This window comes from Molothrus ater, chromosome 6 (assembly GCF_012460135.2).
Source record: "Molothrus ater isolate BHLD 08-10-18 breed brown headed cowbird chromosome 6, BPBGC_Mater_1.1, whole genome shotgun sequence".
In the NCBI taxonomy this organism is placed as follows: domain Eukaryota; kingdom Metazoa; phylum Chordata; class Aves; order Passeriformes; family Icteridae; genus Molothrus; species Molothrus ater.
The window spans coordinates 14,824,966-14,843,915 of record NC_050483.2 but is presented as its reverse complement, the minus strand read 5'-3'; the positions used below and the strand labels follow the sequence as shown (position 1 = coordinate 14,843,915).

At 40.2% G+C, this 18,950-nt stretch overlaps 1 protein-coding gene across 1 annotated transcript in view; it reads right to left on the bottom strand.

Annotated features, from left to right (window-relative positions):
- Nucleotides 1-3,854: 3,854 nt before the first annotated feature.
- Nucleotides 3,855-18,950, bottom strand: part of LOC118687564 (receptor-type tyrosine-protein phosphatase eta-like) — a 73,040-nt gene continuing 57,944 nt past the window's right edge. Inside the window, 14 exon segments of the mRNA XM_054515273.1 lie at nucleotides 3,855-5,904; nucleotides 6,955-7,090; nucleotides 7,555-7,715; nucleotides 8,062-8,181; nucleotides 8,621-8,755; nucleotides 8,914-8,984; nucleotides 9,788-9,878; nucleotides 10,982-11,069; nucleotides 12,002-12,043; nucleotides 13,344-13,431; nucleotides 13,980-14,095; nucleotides 14,246-14,456; nucleotides 17,013-17,147; nucleotides 17,400-17,696. Coding sequence (XP_054371248.1) covers nucleotides 5,746-5,904; nucleotides 6,955-7,090; nucleotides 7,555-7,715; nucleotides 8,062-8,181; nucleotides 8,621-8,755; nucleotides 8,914-8,984; nucleotides 9,788-9,878; nucleotides 10,982-11,069; nucleotides 12,002-12,043; nucleotides 13,344-13,431; nucleotides 13,980-14,095; nucleotides 14,246-14,456; nucleotides 17,013-17,147; nucleotides 17,400-17,696 — 1,850 coding nt within the window. The 3' untranslated portion in view covers nucleotides 3,855-5,745.

Sequence of the window (18,950 nt, the reverse complement as noted above, 5' to 3'; positions counted from 1 at the left end):
ATTTCCTGTCCATTCTGCCCTGAGGTGAAACAAGGGCAACAGCCTGGCACTGTGTGTGAAGAGCACTCTGTCCCTCGCACACTGAGCACACAGCTCTTGTGTGTCCCTAGAAATCCTGTCAGCATTATGAATATATCAGGAATGTCCATGAGACATCAGCACTACACTTGGAACATTTCTTCAAACAATCTGGCTTTTCTCTGATTACTTGGAAAGTTGGAGATAAAATGTGAATTCTAGTAACTCACTAGAGATCAAACTAGACACTTTTCTCAGCAAAAGGGGATAATTTGCTTGCTTTGCTTCTGGTTGTCAGAAAATGATGTATATTAATTTAAAATGTAATAAACCCAGGGAAAGCAACTTGAACGAATAAATGGGATTCTGTTAACGGGGATTAAGAAGAACAGGCCTGGATTCATAACATTTTTCTTCAGATTTAAGAAATAGCTTGAGAAGGGCTCCCAGCTTCTCCCCTACATGAGATGTACTAACAGCTCCTTCCCTTCAGCCAACAATGCTGGCAGGAAGCAGCTCCTCCTGGTGCTTCCAACTCAGGTTTTCTGCTTCATTTGCCTCCTCCTCCCTCACAGGCAGGAGGTTGGCACAGGCAAGGGGTTTACCGAGTCCAAGGGTAACAAACATGGAATGAAACACAAGATTGGAGAGCAGCACTGTTTGGTGCCAACATCAAAAACAGTTCAGCAAAGTGCTGAGAATGGAACAGTTTGCAGACAGAGTTTTTTCAACACCACAAGGTGTTACATGAGGAGCTGAAAGGGACTCCCTGAAGCAGTGCCACAGCAAAAGAAAAAAGGAAGTACAATAACTTTTCTGATGAGTACAGGAAGTGGAGAACACTGTACCTGCCCACCTCAGAAGCAAGTAAACTGTTAATCTTTGCTTGCCCCTCATTCCAGCCCTTGACCATAGTGATTGCATCTGCATTTTTAAATTAGTTTTTACCTAGAAGACCCAGGAGCTGTTAAGATCTTGGCTTTTTCTTTTTGCTTCAGCACAGCACACTGTGCAAAGATTTCAGGTGGTTTTCCTTCCCAAGCCCCCATTTCTGACCCGCTTCTACAAAACCAGCCACATGTTCATCTCATATCTGCTGCCGGATAACACCCAGGCAGGAAGGGCATGCAAGGGCAGCATCAATACATCCCATTTATCAAGCCAAGAACAGGACAGAAACATTACATCCTCTCCTCTCTGACCTCTATCTCTTAGATCTCCAAAGCAGTAAAACTAATACATGACAAGACCACATACAAAATGTGATTTCCAGATATTCAGGTTCAGCTCTAGCCCACACAAACAGACTAAGGCTCCAAATGGCAGCCAGAACAGCTGGCTTTCCTCAAGTTCTAATAGCACAATGGTAAGACCAGGATGACATGGCTGGCACATGATCCCCCTGAACAATGACAAGACAATCACACTTGTCTCTGCCCATCTCACCATGCAGTTGTTTCAGAAAACACAGCAGGTGCCACAGAGTATTGTAAAAGCAAGGCAATCCTGATGAAGGGGAGGAATGATGCATTTGACTCCACTGATCTTAGAAGGCTAATTAATTATTTTATTTTACTATATTATTCCATACTACATTACACTACATCTAAACTGAATCTGCACAAACACTCAACTCTACTGACTGAACAGAATCTCAGCCGACAGTCCCGACACACACACGTGGATTCAATTGGTCAATCAAAACACTCACACCAGAATCCAATTACCAATTCCCTTCAGGTAAACCATCTTCCACAATGCATTCCACTTGTGCACAACAAAAGGAGCAGCAATTGAGATAAGAATTGTTTTTTCTTTCTCTGAGGTTCGTCGCTGCGGTTCCCAGAAAACATCCTTGGGACGTCGTGCCTTGCTTTTCTCTGTGAAGAGAAATGCTGCCACAATAGAGGATCACAAAATTTTAGTTTAGGGTAAACACCCTGTGATGAACAGGAGAGCTGCTCAGTGCCAGTATCACCCTCCAGGCATGTGACCCTCCTCAGGAGTGATTCAGATGGCAGCCAGGAACAGCAACTAAGAATTTTGGGAGAAATGCACTTAAGTGAGATAATTTTCTATGCATCTACAGACAGGTGATCTTTAATCCAGCAGCCAGCTATAGCACCACAAAGATATTTCTGCATCCCCTTCTATCACCATCTCCAGACAATGCAATATCTTCAACAGATGAAACAGTCCTCACTGTTGTTTCTCTGGAAGCAATCAAGTCTTTGAAACACTGCTCCTCCCCAAGCTATTTCAGCAAATGGAAATCTCTGATGGACCTTGGATGATGGTCCTGTTTCCTTACCTGGTATCAAGCTCTTCCTTTAGAGAAGCTACCAACTGCCAGGACACAAGAACATCAGACCCAGGGCCTTCCAGGGAAGTCTGAATGACAGATTGTCACTGTCCCAGGGAGCTCCAGTGACTGCAGTACACAAGTGACTCAAGTGCCACCCCAGAGGATGGGAGCCCACTTTCCATTTATAAAGCCCTTCTAAATGAAATGGGTATTTTAGCAAATTAATTTGATTCAAAACAGAATACCAACAAAGGAAAAATAAGACCAAAAGTGCTCTAGGATGATACTTTTTAATTGTTATTTTTATATTTTTAAGAACAAATCAAACCATTAAAAATATTACAGACATGTACTGAAATTTCCTGTACAACAAATACGAAAACAATAAAATCTGTACATCATTTCAAGATACTCAACAGTCACTTATTTGAAACACATCAACTTTTCCCTTCTTAAGCAGGCCCCAAATGGGAAGAAAGAGTTAAACAGAAATGCAAGAGATGCAATTGTCACACAGTGGAGCTTTCAGTGGACAGCTTTAAATAAGCAACAATGAAAGAAAACACTGACCAAAGAGATAGATCTCAGCAACTGTAACACAGAGAACATCAGAGGGCAGGGAGAAAACATTTGCAGGAATTCAAGTCGTCTTGAGCAAGACACATCCACAAGATAGTGGAGCATTACCTCTAGTCCTTTTCCTGCAGAGACATCCTATAAGGAATGTCCTATTTATTCACACTGACACTACACCCAACTTTATGTTTGCAACAGCTTAAGCCTTACCAACTTTTTCCACCCATACACAAAATCAAGAGGTCAATTATTTCAACTTTCAGTCTCTTCTCACAATGTGTCAGTTTTGGAAAACACCTGCATACAGTTCTTTAAAAATGGATACTCTTTAGATGATGGTACACGTGAGAATTTGATGCCTGCTTCCAACACCAAAATAATGGGTCAGATCCATCTGTTTTCTGTAAGAGGATCTGGGCAGTGGTTAGGCACAAACACATACTGTCCTAGCTCATTTTCTGATGTTCTGCTGCAACAGAATAGAAACAACATGATCTAGCATGGAAGACTCATCTCCCTCTCCTCTAAGCTACACAAAACAAGGGCCTCCTGAAGCGAAAGAGCACTTGCCACCCTAAGGCAGCAAGTTCTTGGGAACCTAGAATAACAAATACTGGCTCTGTGCTCTGCACAGATGTGCAGTAATTAAAAGACTAAGAGAGTTAAAGAAAATAACATGACTGGAAAGGGCAGACCTTCCTCCCTCCCAGTTCTTTTGGAATGGTTTTGTTTGGTGCAAGTGGTTTATCTTTGTCATCTGACAGCAGCTCAGGAAGAATGCAAATGAGAGAACCACTTTGTGGGCTGCCAGTTTGGATGGAGCCGGGCAGGATCAGGAACCTCAAGATGAGGGTTTTTTAAAGTATTTCCAGAAAAAGAGGAACAAAATTATATTCAAGAACCCACAAGTGGCTGCTACCAAAAAAAAAAAAAAACCCAAAAAAAAAAACAAAAAAAACAAAACCCAACAAAACAGACAACAAAACCAAACCCCAAAACCTAACAACCAAAAGTGCACTGTGGTTTGTCCTCCAGTTTTGCTCACACAGCACACCACAGTTTCACACCAGGTTGTTAAAAATTCCTCAGGATATTTGTAAAGTTACAGTTGTGCACCAGGAATTCCTATGTTCTCCTTCAGCTGACATTGGATCCTGTGAGGTTGCCAGGTTCCACTGTAAAGCCACATATACTCCTAGCATCTGTAGCTTTTTCTGACAACTCTACAAAAACAAAGAAAAACCCCCAAAACAACGACAACAAAAAAGCAGCAGAATTCCAGGGACTCTGGTTATTAAACCTTCATAAGATTTTTTCCCTGCTTTACAGCTATTCTATAGCATTATTCATAAACTTCATATTCATCTACAATGCAACCAGTGCAATGATCCAAAGACCAAAAAACACACCTTCTCCCCACCCCACGCTACCTAAGTCCTTCATTGGTAATGCCTTCCTAAGTCTAACAGTTATGTACCAGCAAAATAAATCCAATCTGATCCTTGACTTGTGAAATCAGCAAATGGGGGATTTCTGCTTGTTCCTTCAGTTTCTAAAAGGACCAGTCAAAACAAAAGCAGCAGTATATTGCAAATAATTACAAAATAATTACACTGGATCAGTGAGATGCAGGCAGGTAAGATTTGTCTCAGTTTTGAATGGCTAAAACAACTGAGAAATTTGTCTTTACAGCAGAATTTTGTGCAATGTCTTTTGGTAGAAACAGTAAAGCCAGTTGATCCATTTGGGAGTGCTTGAACACTTGGAACCTTAGTTTCAGCATTTTCACAGATTTATATATTTGAGGAAAAACAACAACAATGATAAAAAGACACCAACCTGAGAAAAACTCTATTAGAGTGAGCATTATTCAGTAAATCATATATTGCACCTTTAAATAAATCATTATAAATTGTATAAAAAAGGAATATCAGGCAGGAACAGGGAGGAGCTATTCTGTCCTTCATCCACACGCCCACACACCCCCCGCACACACATTCACAGATTCACTTGCTCTGTTTTTATCTACAGTTAAAGCTCGGAGTGACAGACCACACTCCTTTTCCTCTGGCAGAGGCACCAAAATGTTAAGGCAGGGGATATTTGTGGTGAAATGCAAAAACAAAGCTCACCTCCAAACTTCTGGAGAGTCCTGCCAACAGTGCAACTACAGTTAAGTTTGACATAAGCCTTATTTAAAAATCTGTGTTCTCATTAAGAGTTTCAGTACAAAAATAGAATCTCTGCTGTTTTTTTTTCTAGAGTAGCAACTAGAAAAGGCACAATTTCCAAGTATGAATGTCCATTTGAAGGAGCCATTTGTACTCCTTTTTTAAATAAAAAGGAACACAGAAAAAAAAAATAGATCACAGAGGCACATATCTATTAACTAAGTAACCAGATACAGTAGATAAAATATGTTCCTGAAACTTATAATTAAATATATTAAAACAACCCACCAGCCTGGTGTCTGTAAATGAAATCATATAAAATTGTAATAAAAAGCTTGTGTTATTATTTTAATATTTAAACTCTAGTTCACTGTTCATACTGCAAATGCTATTTCACCTATCAGTACTGTTAAATTCCCAAGAAAAAAACAAGATTCCTCTGTTAACTTTAAAAAGTTTTGCTTGGGTTTTGTTGTTTGGGTTTTTTTAACATGAGTCTGCAGTTCCTGCCAGCATTGTGTTTTTCCTCCTGTAGATCACACCTTTGAATGCAGACAGAACTGGAGAAGCCAGACATGAGACACTGCACACAATCCCAGAAAACACGAGTCAGACACCTCCCTCTCCTATGGGCAGGTAACATCTCCTGGATGGAGGCACTGGGTTCCTTCTGGACTATGCATGGTAGCCATTGGCCTTCCCAAAGGCTGGCCCAGGTGTGAAGTTTTCATAGATTGCCATTGCTGTCACGTTTTGGTAGATAAGGTCCGTTTTCCTTTCTCGCTGGGATTTAATGATATCCATGACACACTGGTTTAGGAAGACGTACTGGTCCTGGGAGAAAGAGAGACAGAAATATGTTTCTAAAAAATACCTGATTTTGGAAGTAATTCTGCTTCTGAATATAGGTTTGGTCACTGCACAGAGTGTTATCACAGTGCTTGTTTTAGAACATATATATAGTGTAGATACACAGTTTGTGGTAATTGGAATTGGAGCTGCAGCAGAGCCTCATCCCCAATGGGCTACAGCTGTGAAAAGCAGGTGAACAGCATCGAAAACAATGAGACCTGAGTGCCCAGGTGCACTGACCAACCACCAAAGGGAACAGAGGGCACACAGGTGCAGTGCATGAACATGAGGGGTACAAAAGGTTGGGCTAAAGAATAAGAAGGGCAGATGCTTGCAGCCTTCTGAAGTGGCATAATGTTACTCTGTATGGGTTGAAGCTTTCTGAAATTGTATGGTGACACTGTGTCATGGCCATCTTGACTGTGACAGATGCTGTGACATATAGTTTACAGAAAATAGAGCTGGAAAGGACCTCATGATGTAATCTGATCAAATCCCCCCAATAAAAAAACTAGGATCGAGTTTTGCTGTCTAGAGCTAGGATCTGTCATGCCTAATGCTATCCTAAAAGACTTTCATGATGGAGACCTTACAGCCTTTTCCAAATGACCTTGAGTTAGCCCATACACCTTCCTGGATCCAAGTGGTAATTTCTGTAGGAATACTTGTATTCCTGCACAGCACAAAAGCAAAGATGCACACTGAGACCACTTGACTCAGATAATTCTGGCTCACAACTAAAGGATAAACACCCCCATGGGTAAAACTAGCCTGCAAAAAGTCTGCTTCAGGATTTGATTCCTTCCAGCTGCAAATGCCAGTCCTACAAAGTACTCTGTAAAGACATTTCTTGGATGTACTACGGCCCCTGGCTGCAACTACTTTTGTGGAGAAGAGATGAGGCAGAAAGGAGGGAAGTTAAATGAAGAGCAGTTTTAAGTCCTTAATATCTTATTGTCCTGTAACTCAGAGCTACATCTGGATGATTATGCCCATCTGAGAAAGATGCTGCTGGATGGGAGAGAGCCTCACCTCAGTCTGCACCATGAGGGGCCGGTGCATGCGGAGGTCATACACCACTCCGTACACATCCACGGTGTTCTCCATCTCCATCTGCTGGATCAGGCGGTCGATGGCGATGAACGTCCCCGTCCTCCCGACACCAGCGCTGCAACGACACGGACAGGCTGTTTGTGCTTCCTCCCAACCACCTGCTCACTGCTGGCATGACAAAAAGCCAGGCAAGCCAAGATGATGCCTCCTACTATTTCAGCAGCATGGGTAATAAAAGTCTCAGCAGCACAGGGGGGTGGCTCTCACCACCACCAAGAGGGGCTTCTCAGCCTTGCTCATGCACAGGATTTATATACAAGCTCTTGAAAGGACATCTTTTCCAGCTCAGTCTTCCAGGCTAGGAGAGATGCTCTGTTCTTATGACATTTTGTATCACTTCCTTTGCTACCTACACAGCACTGTTAGTTTCTAAAGCCCTGGGCAAAGGTTTTAGTTTGGCAAGGTAAATAGCCCATGTCCTTACACAGAGAGACTTTGGTTTGAATCCCACTGAAGTGGAATTAACTGTAAAAAAACCACAAGACAAATGTGTGCCTGACAGAAACACCTTCTTCCTACCTGCAGTGCACCAGAGTAGGAGAGTCCACTGGATTCTGGCTGTTGTACTCATGGACAAGGTGCCTGAAGTTGATGAGAAGGTCTGTTGTCTCTGGCACGCCATGATCCGGCCAGGAGGTGAAATGGAACTGGCGCACCATGTGGCTCTCGGCGGTGTTGGACTGCAGGAAGAGTAGACATTATAAAACTAACAAAAAAGACAATGAAAATTGGTTTCAGAGGAGAAACAGGTGGGCTTCCTGACACATGTACTAGGCCAAGCTCAGCTTCATCAGAGATGCCTGTTACAACTGCAGTGATTTGAACAATGATATTCCACTTTCCCTCTTCCTTCTGCTGTGGTAGAGAATACTTTGAAATAATTTCCTTGTACTTTACTCCAAGCTCATATCTACTGCATTGTATTTACTGATGGGGCTAATTGTCTGGTCCAGAACATATTACAGGTATCTGCATAAGCACAAGGTTATTTACACACTAACAAGCAACAATCAAGGCAGTCCTCACCTTTTCTACAGTGAAGTCCCTCATTGTCCATTCTGGAAGGACAACTTCTGAGACCATTGTCACAATAATGTCACCATAACTCTTAGGTTGTTTGTCTGGCCAGTACTGCTCACATTTTGTCTAAGAAGAGAGTTAAAGTTAGACGCATCGCATGCAACAATGAAACAACTCACTTTTAAATAACCCACCACCTGAAGCAGGGCTAGAAAGTATGGCACTCTTCTCAAGGGCTATTCCAGGGCAAGAGAACATCTACCAAAATCATTCTTAAGAGAGAAGAACCCAGCCTTAATGACAGTGATTCCACAACCCTTCTGAGACAATCTCTTCTGGCAGTCAGCAGATATAAAAATAGGAAAAAGCTTAAAAAAAACCCCAAAAAACAAACAAACAAAAACCCAAACCTAAAATAATTGTGCTTTTTTTAATTTAGAAAACAGTCTTCCACCAAGAGGATGGTTGTTAAAAGACAATGGCCAGTCTCCAAACCACTAAGGTAACAACAAAATTAGAGATGCAGCTGCCTTCAAGAGACAATTCAGTATTGATAACAACATACCCGGGCTTGTTCCACACATTTTGTCAACATAACAATAGAGTAGATATTCTTTTCCCAAATCATTTGCCAGAAGTCTTCTATAGTATTGGGTAATGGACCCTGTGCAGCAATAAATGCCTTCTTTGAGTTATAGCCCTAAGAAGAAAAAACAAAAAGAATGCGTGTGTATATATATATATATGCACACAACATCAGCGAGAAATAAAAGCTTATTTTAAACGTCATTATGAGCCCTTATGCCTACATCAGAAAAATACACATTATATTTCATTTCAGCTAATGAAGCAACTTACAGGCATATAGTTTGCATTAATATAGTCAGTTCCAGAGCTTTGATTTGAAAGTTTAACACGAGAAATATCATCTGCAGAAAGAAAACAGGAAAAGACAACTATGAATTTTTGAACTGGAACCTTTCAGAACAATATTGTTTATCTAATACATGGTTTCTAAATAAAAGGTGTTCAATGTGCATTTTAAGAATAAGAATATAACCTTAGGAATCATAAATAGCAGTAGGCTTCAGAAAAAGGAGTGGCAAGGATAATCACTCAAGAAACATAGATTATTTTGGTTTTAAATGTGGTTTGGTATTATCAATTTATATATTTTTAATCCAACACAAAATTTTCTACAGTTTTAATTATTGGATTAAAAAAAGTGATTTGGCTCCTGCTGCCATGGCCGCCAATGTTTTTCCTCCAAAGCATCCTTAAGTACCTGTCACTGTTCACTTTTCAATTACTTCTGACTCTCTGCTACATTGGGATGCCCATGGACAGCTTGACAGGGCTTAAACTCTTACTTGAGCTGCAAAGCTGGCCAGGGTCTGAATATTTCTCATAGCCTGAAACTTTATTTGTGTGTGGTCAACTGTTATCCTCTTGTGTTTTCACCTGGACTGCACATTTCTCACAAATGGAAAATTAAAGTTATTTAGTTAAGGGAAGGTTCTTTAAAGAAGCTTTTTGAAGAAATATCCTTGAGGAAAGGCTTGTTCAGGTGTGTTTATACAATGACTTTGGGAAAGTAGCAGCCCAAATTCATCCATTTGGAAAATTATATTTGAAATCTCTGCGTACTATTAAAGCTGGATTAGCCAAACCCAACAGGTTTCACTTAAAAACTCAACCAGTAGAAGATGCAAACTCAAAGAGAACAACTCACATGGTAAGACATTGTTGTATCTATTTTTCCCCCTGTTCTCAGGAAGTTCAGCAGCAAATTTGGGCTGATGAACACCAGCAGACTTGAGTTCCTACAATAAAGGAGGACTCATGAGCACCTGGTCCTGGTTTAGCAATCATACAAAAATGTGACAAACAGAAAAGTAGTCCAAACCCTTGTGTCCTATGCTGTAAAAGTAGGCATGTTAAAGTGGGATAAATGTCAATAAAAATCATCTTGTTACAGAGTGGGAGGGTGACAGCGGCAAATCTTTTAGAGAAGGGATTAATACAAAATGTAGGAATAGCAGCATGTTTAAAACACACAGATGGACTTTAAAATCCTGGAAACAGTTTTGTGGAAACAGACACTGATATCAATGGCAGCTCCTTCTGGCCCCAAGGCAGGGAACTACTGCATAAGCTCTGCACACATTACAGGGAGAGAGGAGCAAATCATGAACCGACATCATGAACCAACTGAAGGAAGCAAAATCTGGGAGGAAGGCAAGGTGGAGCACCAGCCTGTGAAGTACAAAGAGACAGAATTTGAAGAAGAAAGTCAATTAATAGCTTTGAGGGGATGAGAAACAGAATGAGATTCTTTAACAGCAGACATGACAACATAGAATCCTCCCTGACACTTCCTTCCTGTCCTCTGTTCCTTACAGCAAGTGAGCTTTAGTACATTTCATAGAAAAAGTCCTACGGTCAGCAAGCAAATCATAATTGCTGTTTCTCTGACTGAACTATTCACAGGTGTGGTTTGCAAATCACACCCACACACTGAAGAAGTCAGTGAGATTAGCAACAGACCTGTCTTGATATGTATAAAAAACCCCAAAACAACCCAAGATGAGAAAACTGAAGTGCAGAGAAATTATACAGTGTCCCCTAGGCTAAGTCTGCATATGACTAGGGCAAAAATTTCTCTGGTGAGAGCTCTGACAAGCAGGCCATGCCACAAGCCCACGGTAAGAGATAATAATTCAGGACAGGAAGTATTTATCATGCATTTCAACTAAATTCAGAACTGCATAAGGGAAGGGAAGGCTATACACACAGCTTAGTCATCTCTATAAAAAAGGACCCTTCTTTTCTCCTTCAGTAAGCCTTGTGCATGCTCCATAGGAAAGATGATTTGTCTTTCCAAAAATATTTGTCATGAAGCTCTCTCCCCACTAAGGGCACATACCTCATACTCTTCAGCAAAACCACAGTTGGAGTCAGCTTGCTGCTTCTTAAAGTACGACTCAAAGTTCTCTACTTTAATCATTTTTGATCTAAAATGAGAAAAGCCACATGTCAGCAACTGGTGTTAGGTAAATAAGCCATGAATTAATTCAGTTAATGTGTTAGAAAGTATGCTTTACTTACTTCTTGATTCTTCAGCAGAGGGTGAGGGGAAGAAAAAAAAGCTGATTAGACACATGCAGTTGTATTTTTCATTATGTGAATCTAAGACTGAAAGCATGACTGTTAGTTGCAGCCACAAAACAGTGCACTTACAGGGGACAGGGTATCAAGCATAGCATTTAACTGCTCTGTTAAATCAAGGAGAGAACAGATCCGTCAGGAGAGGAACATAACACAAGGTGTCAGCCAGCTGCTTACTCCCATTGGATTGACCCCATTCCCTGGTGTATTTTATGCCAACCATCAAGTCTACAGAGGTGGGATTCCATGGGATGTTCTGGCCATGGCTTTCCACCAGCACAAAAACTGGCGCCAATAACATGATTCAATTACTGTGCCTGTGACTTCCAACATATTGTGGTTACTCCCTCCATGGCCAGCTTTGACAGTCACAACATTATCTGGATGAATGGCTCAGCACAAAGTAGTCATTAAAAAAAGATAATTCAGATCACAGAACATATTTTGCTTTTCTGCATTTTATCAACAATTCTGATTGTTCCCTCAATGTGCATGAAGTCTGTGGTTCATTCAAACCCTGTTTTTCAAAACCATGTGGAGCACTTGTGTGTCTAATAGTGATTCATGAAGTAAACACTCAAATCCCTGTGGTGGCTCTAGAAGTCTCAATCAACATAATTATTTTTAGTCTGCATGCTGGCATCTTTCAGTTCCCCGAGGAACTAATACTTCAAAATTCTCTATAAAACTGCACAGAAAACAAGTATCTGTACTCTGAATAATTTTTGCAAATAATACTTGAGCTCAGAAAATAGCAGGAGAAAAGATATGGACTTACTTAATTGGAGAAAAAGACACTTCAGTATTTCTTTTATCTTTCCTATAAGGTGAAAGAAAATAACACAGGTTTACAGTAGAATTCAATGGAATTTATACAAAATTTCTTATCTGTTTCCTTGTGCCTGTTGAGAACAATTTCTTTTAAAGCATCTTATTGTGTGAAAAAAAAACAACCCCAAACTCCTGAGGCAAACTTTTACACCTAGAATAAAAAAAAACAAAACAAAACAAAACCAAAACCAACAAAAACCGAAAAAACCTTCACCCTTCTTTTGGTGATGTTGTCCAATGGGACTGCTTCCTTCTGTTGGAACCAGAGTATAAAGCCTGGACACAAAGCACGTATTTAGGTGGAAGATGTACAACTGAGGGATCCACACCACTAACTGATATCTCAGGAGAACTGCTGCTAATCCCAGAATTGCTACAGGAAGTGCTCAACAGTGATGCATCAGTCATTCAGTGGTAGCTGAATGAAAATAAATGTTGCTAGCTTTAAAGGAAGCTCTTCCCAAGGTTGTACACAGCTATTAGACACAATTGTAAAAATAACAACAGTTACTTAAAGCAACTAAGAAAACTGGACTAAGGGCCCTATGGCTAACTCCACATAAAGGATGGTCAGCAGCAGGAAAAAGCCTTTGTGCACCCTTACATCCCAGATGATTTGAACAAGGTTGGAAACGGAGACCAGCTCAAACTAATCAGCTTCTCGAAATTCCAGAACAGAAGTTTCATGTGACGAGCTATCAAGCAATTAAAAAGAATGACTGATGGATCATTTAAAATCAAACCATCTAAGGTACAATTATACCAAATTACTTTTAGCACAATAATTTGAGATGTTTGCTCACTTGTGACTGAATAACTTCATCACTATTCATGAATGGTGAGGCAGTGGCACAGGTTGCCCAGAGAAGCTGTGGATGCCCCATCTCTGGCAGTGTTCAAGGCCAGACTGAAAAGAAGCTCTGAGCAACCTGGGATAGTGGGAGGTGTCCCTGCCCATCGAAGGGGGGTAGGAACTGGAGGATCTTGAAGGTCCCTTCTAACCCAAGCAATTCTATGATTCTATAATTCTGTTCTATGAATTAAAATTTATTTTGTTTAGCTCTTCTCAACTCATAGTTTGTAACTATGGGCTTAAACAAAGTTATGAAATGAGTGGTTTGATACTTCAACTCTAATCTGTAACATATAAACAACATTTTAATACAACATATTTTAAAACATCTTGACAGCCATGTATCAGGACAGAGAGAGCCCTTTTATGAGAAAAATACTGAAGTGAAACACTGGTGCTCCTCAACACAACCAAAACAGCAACAAACACACATTACCTTCTCCTTCTCCAGAATATGAAGCCCCCTACAGCGACTACAGCCAAGATAGCCAAGAGGCATCCAATAACCACTCCAGCAATAACACCTGATAAAAGAGAAAAGGTATTACTCATTGTCCTCTTCAGTAACTCCTAACTGAATCAACACGCTACAGCAGAACCTTGCAAGTGACTAACCAAGCATGCCTCACTCTACTAAAATATCTTGTCTTTACTGTCCTTTGGCAGTACCAGAATTGAAATCTCCTTAAGAATAATAACCAGAGAATGTTAAATTAATATAAAATTGGGATCAAAGGACCAGTATCTGCATTTCAATACACCTGCTTCTAGTTTAACAGAACTGTGAGACCATCAGTTGCTATTTGTTGCTACACCAAAGTCTCACTGTGTCATCCAATCCCTTTTAGCATGCCATGGCTTTTGGCTACTCCTGAGGTGAAACCCTACAAGGAAAAAAGGGGTCACCTGCAGAACTAGCAAGGTATGAGTTTACAAAGCAAAGCTAGAAAGAAACAGTTCATACAGAGAAACCAACAGGTGTTTTGATATTATGAAACTTGCCATAATTAAGGAATTTCCACATGCTGTGTATGTGCCAAGCTGCCTGTCCTACATTTGACATTAACGATACCTGGATCCTGGGGCAGTAAGACTGGTTCAGAGCAGGGTGAAAATGATACGTAACTATCTTCCCCCTCAATCACGTCATCCGTAAAGGTTATATTAGTGAAACCTGCAACACATGCCCTGTTGAAAAGGAAGGAATAAGAAAAAAACAAAACCAGGTACATTACAGGGTTTCAATAGCCTTTAGCAAGATCTGTAATCTTTTCATTAGATGATCTTCTAGATTTCAACAGCAGAAAACTTATCAAAAGGGTGGTTTGAAATAAATACCTGTATGAACGAAGAGGGATCAATGGTCCGTTTTCGTAGCCATACATTGTGTTTCCCTTGCCTACATTAATGATGTTTTTATCACTCTGAGAACGGGAAGAATGTGAATCTGCCTGCTCTGTTTTTATGACATATGTAACATAGGCAGTTGTTGTCTTCTTCTTGAAATCTTTGTATGTGTTGTTCAATTTTAACTTCAAAGACTCAGAACCTTCAGGAAACAACAAGAACATGGATATAATTCATCCCCTGGTTTTGTATCAATTGGCACAGTGGCAGAGATGGTCACATCAACTACAGCTGTCATTCCTCTACAAGTACTGCTTGAAATGAAAGGGTGAGGACAACAGATAATCTCAGAAACCTCTTCTACTGCAGTGAAATCTACGGCACCACCTCTCCCCAGTGTTATCTGTTTTAATTTTCTATTGGTTTTACTTCTAGCCTGTATAGGAGCTTCTGAATAAAGGTGCATGAGTGCTGGAACAAGGCACACTCATGGACAGATTTCACCAGCCAAGCCAGCTTTATCCATATGTGTTGTATCATTTTTCATATGTAGAGAGTAAAATGCAAATGGTGTAGAAAAAAATCCATCAGTATTTGTGCTACCCAAAAAGCATAAGGCCTCATTCAGGGTGACACTAAACTTGTCCTGACCTTGTTCTATCTACAAGAAGTCTCACACCTGAACTGTAGGAGACAAAAGAGGTTATTTCTGCCTTTCTTTGACATAGACAAGCACTAGACAAAACAATGATAAGAACAATTTCCCCTTCAGAAGATTAAGAACAGGCTACCACAGTGAGCAGTGACCAACAGGACACCATTTGCACAACAGCACCACTTTACAGTGTCTGTTCTTACAGCAGACAAACCCTAGAATCTTGAGGCAATTATACAGTTGAGGCACATGTAACCTAAGAGGTAATAATAAACTCAATTTACCAGTTGTCCCAACAACTCAAGAGCAAACCAACTGACAAATCTCCCTACTGCTGAGGCAGGACAAAAAATCTCACTCATTTGCCAGAAGTTTGCTCTCTACTGAGTGTCTTTACAAAGCTAAAAGGTCCTTCTAAAAGTGGGTATAATACTGAATTCACCTTTAAAAAGGAGAAGCCTTGCAGGAGGTTCTGAAAGGTGGAAAAGCTCTGGTAAGTCTTCAGAGCTGTGCAGACAAGGGGTGATCCACCACCAGCAGCAAAGCTCTCCTCAACTGTAACTCTGCAGCAACATGGTGCAACACAACTCTTCTAGAGCACTAACTTGGTCTCATTAAAAGCAGATGAGGTTGCAAATAACTCAGCTGCCTAGAAATGGGTGTTCAATACCACCTGATGTATGTTATTCTTGTCGTGTCCCTAGTTTCCATTCCAACAAAAGGTACATCCCTGGTTATACCTGCAGCTCCTTGTAGATGCCTTGAATACCACCCTACGACATTTCAAACAGCCTTAGACAACAGAATAAAGCATTGTGTATTTCTTACACAACAGAATAAAGTCCTCTCTGTCTATCCTAGAGGCAACCATGACTGGTTTAGAACAGAGAAACACATCTCAAGAATATTTGTGCTATTTCAACAAAAAGGCTGAAGAGATGCTTGGCTGTGAGGCTGTCTTCTGCTCCCACCAAAGCACTCACTGTAAATTACAGACGTGGGCGACCTTCCTCCCTTATTTCTCTCAGTCTCATCCTACAAATTCCTCCTTGAATACCTTCCAATCCAAACCACACAGAAGAATACACCAGATCTCCTTGTGACTAACCAGGATTGGCTGAAGTTACAAGCAGAACTGCAGGCAAGAGACTGGCATTCAAATCAGCAGTTCTGGGGCAGCTCAGTAGGCATGTGAAAAATAGGAATTTTCTGCACTGATGTGATGTTATCTATCTATCTATCTATCTATCTATCTATCTATCTATCTATCTATCTATATATCTATATCCCACACAAACATGCATTTCTTGGATGTATATTGCATGGAAAACTACTGAAGGAAGATCTATGATCAAAATTGTGCAAAATGAATTTCCAGTGTTGTAACAAAGGATAAGCATGAATGTCAACTCCCGCTTTGCAGAAACTGTCTCCATCAGGTGCCTTACTCCTCCAGTGCACAGGCAAAAATGAACAGTTGTTCAAGTGGAACCTATGCTGCAAAACTAAGTTCCTTAATTTAGTGTTTTACCACCAGACATTCACCTATCAGAGACATTTCTCAGTTCTCTAGTTTTCCACGGAATTTAACTTCCATTAATGCTGTCAATGATATTTAAGCCTTCTGCCCACATCGCTTAGTTAAAGTGTTTTGGGTAAAATCAGGAAAAAAAGCTCTTTTCCTTTTAAGACCTAACTGCAGGCATCTTCAGCTGAAGAAGAAAGGGGGGAAGAATATTTCATATTCCAAGGCTGCTTCTATTAGCTGGTCTGAAAATTATTCTGTGGGGAAAGAAAGGACACTACACGATCTTGGGGAAAGGAATCACTGGCAAATCAAGGTGGCAACAGCACAGGGGCAATACATAAGAGTTTTATGTACAAAGCTAAGTCAGGCAGGAAAAGACTGAGTGAAAATAGGCACCTTCTGAAAACAAGGAGTGACCTGACTTCAAGCAAGGTATCTGCCTCATGATTTCTGAAAAGTGATTAAAAATACTGAGCCTGCCTTTTCTTTATCTGTTTAACACCTATTTAGAGTGTAAAACATAATGCTGCCTGGTAAATTGTTTCAGCTACATGATAATATCATAAACACCTTACTTTGATCTTCTGTTGTAATCATTATTGCATAGGCTTTCAATGGACCATTCAGTGAATCAAAATCAGAGAATTCAACAGACAAAGAGCTGTGACTGACGGCCTTGACTGAAGGAACTTCAGTTGGAGGAGGTGGGTCTGCCAACAAAAACATTTTTTAGGTACATTAAGCACTGATAAAAGTTTTCCAAACAAGAAAAGGCTGTGATATCAACACTGTTCACATAATACATATTTATTGCGCATCACATTAGACTATGAATTAATATAGTGTTCTAATCATACTCTGCAGGCTGATAATGTAGTGCATACCAAGTCTGGTATTCTGCAATCATGAAGTTAATATTTCTGTCCTACAAGTATCTTTCATGCTCAGATCTTAATGCTTACCAGTAATGCTGGTGTGACACAACTTGTCCACTGGAGAGCTTTCAGAGCCATTTTGAAGAGTCATAATAGTAACATTATAGGTGCTGAAAAAATTTAAATGTGCTATTTGGAAGGTTTGCTCGAAGCCTTCTACCGTGCAGCGTGGAGCCAAGTCTTCTCTCACTACCTCAGAAGTACTTATATTATATATTTTGATTCTGAAGCCAGAGTTGTTACCAAGAGGACATTTCCACTTCAGCATTAGGAAAGGCTGCTTGGCCACTGGCTCACACTGAAGTGAATCCACTGAGACAGTAACTGCCAAAAAAGAGAATAACAATAAAAAAGGAGGAGTAAGAAATCAAGCCTTGCCATTAGAAAAAGCTGTGTATTTGTATGTTATGTGTATAAATGCTTGTAAAACTTCAGTGTTCCTTCCCCTTTTAAAAAGATGCCTACACGGCACCTACTGCCTACACAAGGACTTGTTACCCTATGAGGAAGACAACTATTTAACACAATACACAGACCTATTCTGTGCTCTTTACCTCCTCTACAGACAGGGTTACTGGGAAAATTTAGGCTGATTATCTAGCAAGATCCGCAACATTTTCAAAATACTGCTCAACTCTTTAACATATTACTCTAAGAACATTTTAGAGTAGTATGTAGACTGCCACTAAATCCCTCTATAATTATGTAAAACTCTTAATGGTGAACACATAACAAAATTAAATTAATCTCTGTCCATTAAGAGCACAGCAGTAGCCATCCTTAAAAGCAGCAACTATAACAAGCCAGTTTGGGTGAGAGTCTTCTAGGACATAGTATAAAAACTCAAGCTTATGACCTGATACAGAAAGATACTTAAAGAGTGAAGTATCAGGAAGACTGATAAGAAAGGTTCCCCTAACTAAACATCTTGTAAAACTTGGGCTTCAGGACCAAAGCACTTATAAATCTACAATTACAATACACACCAAATTTATTGCCTCTCTTGGTAAGGAAGTATTTGGTACTTTCAAATACAGGGGTTATAGACTCATCTACTAAATTATTTTGTTGTTAGAAGCAGTATTATTTTAAGAAACTAAGGAGAAGCATAATTGCGTACCAGAAGAAACAGATTTAGTAAAAATAGATGTGACTGGGGCTTACTTCTACTGCAATTTATAAATATTTATTTTTCTTCAGTAACACTGTCGGCTACTCCTACAAAAACAGTGAAATTATAGGAGATTACAGACAAGCCCCGGAACACCTCTGACACTTGGTGACAATGGATGCCTGTCACCAGGAGGACATGACTCTAGAGGAGTCATGACTTTTGACCCCTATCCTATAGGAACAGTTAGATTAAGTATCATCAGTGCTCCATGGGAAATGTCAGAAGCCAGCATACTCTACCCTGCTAAGGAAAAAAATGCTGGGCTCTGTGAAAGTCATGAGAAGACTCCAGAAACTCAGCCAAGCAGCACTTTGAGAGTACCAGCAACTCTCCAAGTTCATCCCAGAACCCCTTTGGAAAACCCAGTCAGGAGCTCTGAGCCAAATTCATTTCACCTCAGTCAA